Source organism: Ictalurus punctatus, chromosome 5, assembly GCF_001660625.3.
Source record: "Ictalurus punctatus breed USDA103 chromosome 5, Coco_2.0, whole genome shotgun sequence".
Classification (NCBI taxonomy): Eukaryota; Metazoa; Chordata; class Actinopteri; order Siluriformes; family Ictaluridae; genus Ictalurus; species Ictalurus punctatus.
In genome coordinates, this window is record NC_030420.2 from 34,468,579 (window position 1) to 34,476,078 (window position 7,500).

At 42.6% G+C, this 7,500-nt stretch overlaps 1 protein-coding gene across 1 annotated transcript in view; it reads right to left on the reverse strand.

Annotated features, from left to right (window-relative positions):
* The window catches only part of doc2d (double C2-like domains, delta), a gene marked incomplete at its 5' end in the record, with an annotated part of 22,488 nt that extends 16,863 nt beyond the window's left edge, over positions 1–5,625 (reverse strand). Inside the window, 1 exon segment of the mRNA XM_053680495.1 lies at positions 5,516–5,625. Coding sequence (XP_053536470.1) covers positions 5,516–5,625 — 110 coding nt within the window.
* Between the last annotated feature and the right edge of the window lie 1,875 nt (positions 5,626–7,500).

Below are 7,500 nucleotides of genomic sequence, written 5' to 3' on the forward strand. Positions count from 1 at the left end.
GATGTTGTGTACACACACACACACACACACACACACACACACACACACACACACAGGGGGTTGACAGCATGTTCATTCCAGCATCCAAACTCTGTTCCAAAACCCTCTAGTGTTTGGCATCATTCCTCGTTCATTAGCACTGAGAGCGGACGTTAGCAGACATTTGGGTGACGTCCAGAACGGAATCTTCACACACTCGCCCCACAACGTTGTTGTACAGCTCAGAAACAAACCATGAAGATCCTAATTTTAAAATTAGTCTGTTTGTATTTTTAAATAATTCACTATACGAATAAAATGTGAACTGCCTTTTTTTCATTGGAATCACTTCTAATGTATCCTAAAGCTCCGCCTTTAGAATTTAGGCCACACCCCCTACCTCAGTCTGATGTTAGTGGTGAGTGACGCTCTACTCTGTGCTCAGACCACAAATGCAGCATACAGAGAAATTTCAGAAAGTGTCGTTTTTACCCTTTGCTTTCACGCAAGCAGCGTTTGGGGAAATGTCTCCGCCCACACCAAAACACCAGAAAGACATGAGCACTCCAGCCCAGTAGATGGCGATAACGTGTCGTAAAAAATGTGGGAATACACCAAAATCCACGTTCTCAGGAACCTCGAAACAGGAAGTAACATGACATTATGGTGCGGATAATGGCCGTGATGATTAAAAGGCGTAGACTGCATATCAGAAATGCGTGCACACCACGGTGAACTTCTTTTCCCATGCAAAGGCTGAGAATTCCTTTTCAGTATATGAATTTTTTGGGTTAGTTTCAGGTGTTTTGCGCAGGTTTTGAGATGTAGTCTGGCTGAAGACCTGGCAACTCTGCACACCAGCGTTCAGTTATTTGAGCCCCAGACCCCAGACCCAGACCCCAGACCAGCTCTCTGAACCGCTTCCGGGCTCGAAAACAGCGTTCCGACTTCACCAAACACACCCGGGATAAAAACACCTGGAAAACCACATCAGTTTGTCCAAATTGTTCATTTTACATTCCATTGTCCTTGTATAAGGACGTGTGAGGACACGAGGTTTCACCAAGGTCCTTCTGGTTTCCCCATGTGCTCATAAACAAACAGCAGGATGTGAGCTGAGGTGCGAGACTCAGGCTAAAAATGTAAGCGTATTCATCACTCTCTCTCTCTCTCACAGCTCTGTCGAGGTGTTGGCATTTCCTGCTGCGCAGGACAACAGCACAAATGATGAAGAATTATAACCATACAGAACAATATATTGAAGCTATGTTAAAAAAAAAAACGGCAACTCTACGATCACGGTGTGTTTTTATTACCGCTGTTACAGAATAGTTTTATTACAGAGTAACGCTGGAGTGCATTAGCACTATATTTTTTATTCCCAACCGCTCCGTGTTGCTAACTAGTTTCAGGGGAAAGTAGCTAATGCGTGCTCAAAAATTCAGCACCGGATATGGGTGTAATTTGCATATTCATTGAATCATCGTGATCATCTGCATATCAAAACGTGTTACGTGAAGAAGGAAGATATTCTGAAGATACTCGGCATAGATTTCAGATTAGAAAACAATAGATGATAATTTATTTCTTTTAGAACAGTGTCAGCTTTGGTCATGGCATGTCATAAAGCTAACTATTTATGTATTTACACATTTAATAAAATTTCTGTGAAGAACACAGACAAAATGAAGACATGGTGGTGAGGATTCGAGAAACGGATGCAAAGGAAATAGTTACGGATGGAATACTCACTTTTTAACAGTAAATATCGCAACAAAGAGAGTTTAAAACCAAGAACAAAGAAGTTGTTGGGAACAATGGTGATCGGGGATTAGTCATATCATGGAGAACAATAATGATCGGTGATTAGTCATATCATCAGGAACAATGGTGATCAGGGATTAGTCATATCATGGAGCACAATGGTGATCATTATTAGTCATCAGGAACAATGGTGGACAGTGATTAGTCACGGAAAACAAAGGTGGACAGTGACTGGTCATTGGGATCAATGCTGATAAGGGATTAGTCATTGAAAACAATGGTGATCAGTGATAGGTCACTGGGAACATTAGTAGTCAGTGATTAGTCTTCGGGGAAAATGGTGATTAGTGATTGGTCAATGGGAACATCAGAATCATAGTCGTCTCTTCACTTGACTGATCTCTGCTCACATTATTGTGGAAACAGTAGCTGATTCATTCTGTAAATTCTGTTCTACTGTCTAAATGTTTGTTATGAATAACTTTCTATTTAAACGTACAGGTACAGTGTGTGTAAGCAGTCCATCTCAATGTCTGTTTTAACGTCACAGCTCAAGAGCATTGCGGCATTTTCACAGCCACCATCTGATTACAAACTGCACTGATCAGGGTTAAGTCCTTCTCACCGAGGCAACTACCCAAAGCCTCGATCAAACAGAGAGAAAGGCGCACTTAGCTAACGAGGTTTTAGAGCTCTTTATGGAGCCTGACTGTTTTTACCACTGTGTGTATTTAACTTCCTCCTTATACAACATGATCTTCACAGCAGACTCCAAGGCCAAGTTAGAAAGCAACCTCAATAAAACATTTCGGGGAAATATTCCAGACATCCGAGGAGTTTTCCCAGATCATCACACAAAAAACCCCCTGGAACATAGGACCTTGGGAATAGAGGGTCCTGGGAACGTAGAGAACATTGATTTTTGCTCCACTCTGAAGAAGGAAACAGTGAGACGAAAACCCTGTGTGACCGTTGCTTTATCTCTGGTCATGCATGATTAACGAGTTTTATTTTTACTTTATAAATGACAGTGGAGAGAATATTCTGAGGATCAGCAGCAAGCTCGGTTATTCATCACAATCTGTCACACGTACTTTGAGCATCACTGGCCTGTTAAAGGTGCTAACTTCCACTTTTTTTCTTGCTAACTCAGCTGAAACCCTGTTCTCGGATGGATTCTAATCAGACTCTGAATAACTAGGCTGGGAAGAGAGTTTCCTTGTCTTTTTTTTTTTTTACCAATGCATTGGAAATGATACTGTAGCACGCTCTGGCATATGGTCTTGAATCATATGAATGGTCCATCTTCTTCTCTTTACAAACACACACACACACCCCTTCTCAATAATCTCTTTCCCCTCCAGCTCTCCATTTCATTAGTCTCCTAGGGAGAGCTTTTTGGCTGTGTATCGGTCTTTCTCTCTCTCTTTCCGTGTCTTTTCCTCCATCTCACTGTGTCTCAACATGCCCTCACACAGCAGGATGGACCCAAGTGTGTGAGTCTGTTTGATTGCTGGAGCTTTGTCTCCTACTGTGTCACCGAATGGTACCGTCCCCCGTCCCCCGTCCCCCACCCAGCTCCCTCATTCCTACTTCATCCTCTTAATTTCTGATCTGTCTTTCTTTCCATCACTCTTCTCATTCGCTTCTGACACCCATGCGCACACACACACACACACACACACACACACACATACACACAGAAGAAGAAGAACATCATTAGCAAGTCTCCTCAGTGTGTTTGTAGACATACACAAAACATTCCAGCAGCACTGTTTTTATTTTTAGAACATGCACAACAACTTTTTGTACCTCATTGTCAACTACAGGGCTAGTACTTCAGAGTGCACTAGAGCTTTATTACTCGCAGATCAAGTATGGACTGTATATAAGCTCATAGCTCTAGTACTTGAGTGTGGACCACAGTTCTCAGTTCCAAATGTGGACTACAACTCTGTGACCCAAGTGTGGACCTACAGTTTGGAATACCCTCTGTGTACTAGAGCTATATCATACACTTGAGTACTAGAGTTGTAGTTTATACCCATGTACTAGATCTGTAGAGTAATAATGTACACTACAGATAGAGAACGTTCTTTTCTCCACAGCACGAGACCTGTAGTTCATAGTACGGTACAAAAGATGTTGCGCAAAAATAAAATAGTTAGGCTACAGCCTGTATTTCTGTGTGTAGACTACACTCCGGGTACCTGGTTGTGGACTTTAGCCCTAGATTTTAAGTGGGACCTTGTACTCTTGTACCCAAAGTTGTGAAATACATCTCTAGAACCTGTGAAAGAGCTACAGTTCTGGTTCCCAAATACAAACTACAGCTTTGCTTCGTCACTATGGACCACAGTTTGGGTACATAGCAAGTATTGTACCTTTTTGAACAGTTCTAATACTTCAGAGTGGGCTAGAGCTTTATTACTCAGGTGTGGACTACGGATCTAGTACTTAAGTATAGATTGAAACTCTAGTACTCAAGTGTATGCTATAGCTCTCATACTTGAGTATAGACCATAGATCTCTTACTCAGGTGTAGACTACAACTCAGGTTCCCGAGTGTGGAACCAAGTGTGGGCCCCAGCTCTAGTGTGGAATACACTCTGTTTAGATTCTATGTATAGATCACAAATCTGGAACCTAGTTTTGGACCACATCTCTTAATCCAGAGTGTGGACTATGGTTCTGGTAACTGAGTTCTAGAGTTGTAGTTCACAATGAAGTGCCAAATTTGTTGTGTACACTTGGATACAAGAACTGTGGTCCAACTGAGGAACCCAAACTGTGCTGCAGGTAACCGAGTGTGGACTACAGCTCTAGTACCCAAGTGTAGATGACATGTTCTCTGGTGCAGACTATCTCTCTTGTACCCAGTGGGACCTGCAGATCTGATACCCAAGTGTGAAATAGTGCGTGAATCGGGCAGAGCTCTGGTTTTAAATTGCGTAATATGGCTCTAGTACCTGACTGGGACCTGCAGATCGTAGACCCATATGTAGAATACAGTTTTAGTACCTGAATAAGGCCTATATGTCTTGTAATCAAGTGTGGAAAACAGCTCTAGTACTTGAGTGATGCCTACATCTCTTATTCCCAAGTGTAGAATACAGATCTAGTACATGAGTGAGGCCTACATCTTGTGTACCCAAGCGTGGAATACAGCTCTAGTACCTGTATACAGATCAGGGTACACAATAGTTGCATTCTGCACTCAAATGCCAACTACAGCACCTATTACCAAGTGCAGACTATGACTCTGGTTCTTGATTGTAGATGGCAACATGTTTCCCAAGTGGATCCCTAGCTTAGAATACAGCTCTAGTGCCTGAGTGTGTACTACACCTGAAGTTCCAGACTGTGGACTGTAATTCATGGCCTCTCTGGATCCTGGTTTTGGGCTACAGCTCGTATTCCTGAGAGGGTACTACAGTTCTGGTACTCTATCATGGACTACAACTCAAGTAAAGCATTGAGTATAACTCATGTACTCGTGTCTAACAGCGTTGGTTCTTGAGTATGACTGATAGCTCTAGTACCTGAGTATAGACTTTAGTTAAGGCACCTGGTTCAGCTCTGATTCCTATGCATGGACTACAGCTACAACTGGTACTGAGTGTGAACTACAGCACTAGTACCTGGGTGTTGACTTGAATTTCCCCTACAGGGGCTCAATAAAGGTACATCTTATCTAAGACTAAAGTTCAGGCACTTGCTTGCAGACTATGTCACCGGTGCCCAAGTGAGACTACAGTTCTGGCATTCGTACCTGAGAGTTTTTGTTGTCATGTCAGCAGCAGTAATGCCATGGTAAATCAGGGTCTCGTTCCAAACCGGATTCAAAGTGTTCTTCAGGGTCTTTGTGCGCAATTTATTTGCCTGTGTAAAGAAAGACAGAAAGGCTATGTCTTAAATCATGTAGTGCACTATCGACAGTGTCAGGGTGAGTAGTGTGTTCATCCCGAGAACCTTAGCAAGTAGTAGTGTAATCTTCATACCTCTAGAACTGCAAGTAATCTTTAATACTCATTGTTTACAGCCGAGCAAGAACGGCACGTCATTGCAGACACAAACTAGGAGGGAAAAGTTTAGGGTGACAATTTAGGGGTGTAAAATAGGTGATTGTTCCTGCGATGGCACTGGTCCATGACGTAAATTACCAGGCAGTAATCTGTCATTTTGTTCAAAGCAAAATTACAAAAACAACAGAACGGAGCAGGAATGAGGCGAGATCTTTCAGTATCTGTCCATATACTCGTCTGACCGTGAAACAGATGATGTGTGTGTTAGCCCATATGTGTGGCATGTTAGAGCGAGATGAGCTTCCTTCCCTCAGGACACACACAGATATCTTCTTCATTACCTCCTCTTTTGTCTCTCTTGTCCACAAAAATCTGTTGGCCATCCGAAAAAGGACACCCACCCACCACATACACACACATACACACACACACACACACACACACACACACATACACACCACTCATCACCTTGCCTTCTGTCTTTTCTGTCAAATCTGGTCCATGTCCAAGAAGACACACACAAACAGGTGTCACACTCCCAAACCGAAGCTGACCAATTATAGTCCATCTGTGTAATTATCAGTAAATTGAGGTAGCACACTTATTAGAGTAACACACACACACACACACACAAACACCATTTCGTACCTTGTTTTATTTTTTTAATATAATCTATGAACTCCATGCAATACAATCTTCCATGATGCCTAGAAATAGTGCTGTGTTCCAATCCTTTTTCTAACATGCCCTCACTCTCTTCCCCTTGACTGCATCCCTTGAGCCATGTTAAGTGCCGTTCCTTTACGTACAGTAGTAAGCCTCTGAAGTTCTTAAGTGCTCAGTTAGCATGCTAGCTAGCTAGCCAACATGATTGTGTTCGGATTGAAAATTTCACTCGAAGCATCAGCAGCACTATTTACATTCTGCAGCCTAATACACCATTAAAAATGCGACTGATGGCTGAGTGGACTGAGGTCAACCCGAATGAGATCTCGGGCTGATGGAAAGAAGAAAACAATTTGTTTAATGATGTGTTTAATGAAAGAAAAATCACTGCGTGCCATTTTGAACTTAATTACTTTCACAGTCATAATCTCAGGTTCTGCAAGTGTGCGTTTGTGTCGGAATGTATATACGACTAACATGAGAACTACCATTTCAAGCAGAGTGGATGCCTTCTGGCCCTTATTCGGGACTGAGATTGGCACATTCAGACCTCATACGTAACTACAGACTTGAGCACCATTCAGAAGTTACGTGAGACGGAGTTTGATTAAAGGGATAGTGGAGGCTTGGCGGTTAAGGCTCTGGGTTACTGATCGGAAGGTCAGGGGTTCAAGCCCCGGCGCTGCTAAGCTGCCACTGTTGGGCCTTTGAGCAAGGCCCTTAACCCTCTCTGCTCCAGGGGGCGCTGTATCATGGCTGACCCTGACTTCCAAACATACTGGGATATGCGATTACAATAAATCACCTGAATTCAGTGTCTATTGGCTTCATTACGTTCGTGGATTGCACGAGTATCTATCAGAGCTCGATATAAAACAATAAAAATGTAAAATAACCGGATGCGCTGGATCAGGTGCTATTCTCTGTGCTGCTGAATAATGAGTGTGGAAGCCGTTCTGTTTAATTACACCAGCGATTACTGTGAGAATTACAGCTACGACTGTTCATGCAGTATTATCATCGTATTAGTGTTTTTATTTTTCATTTCTTTAAAGTGTCTTTTGCT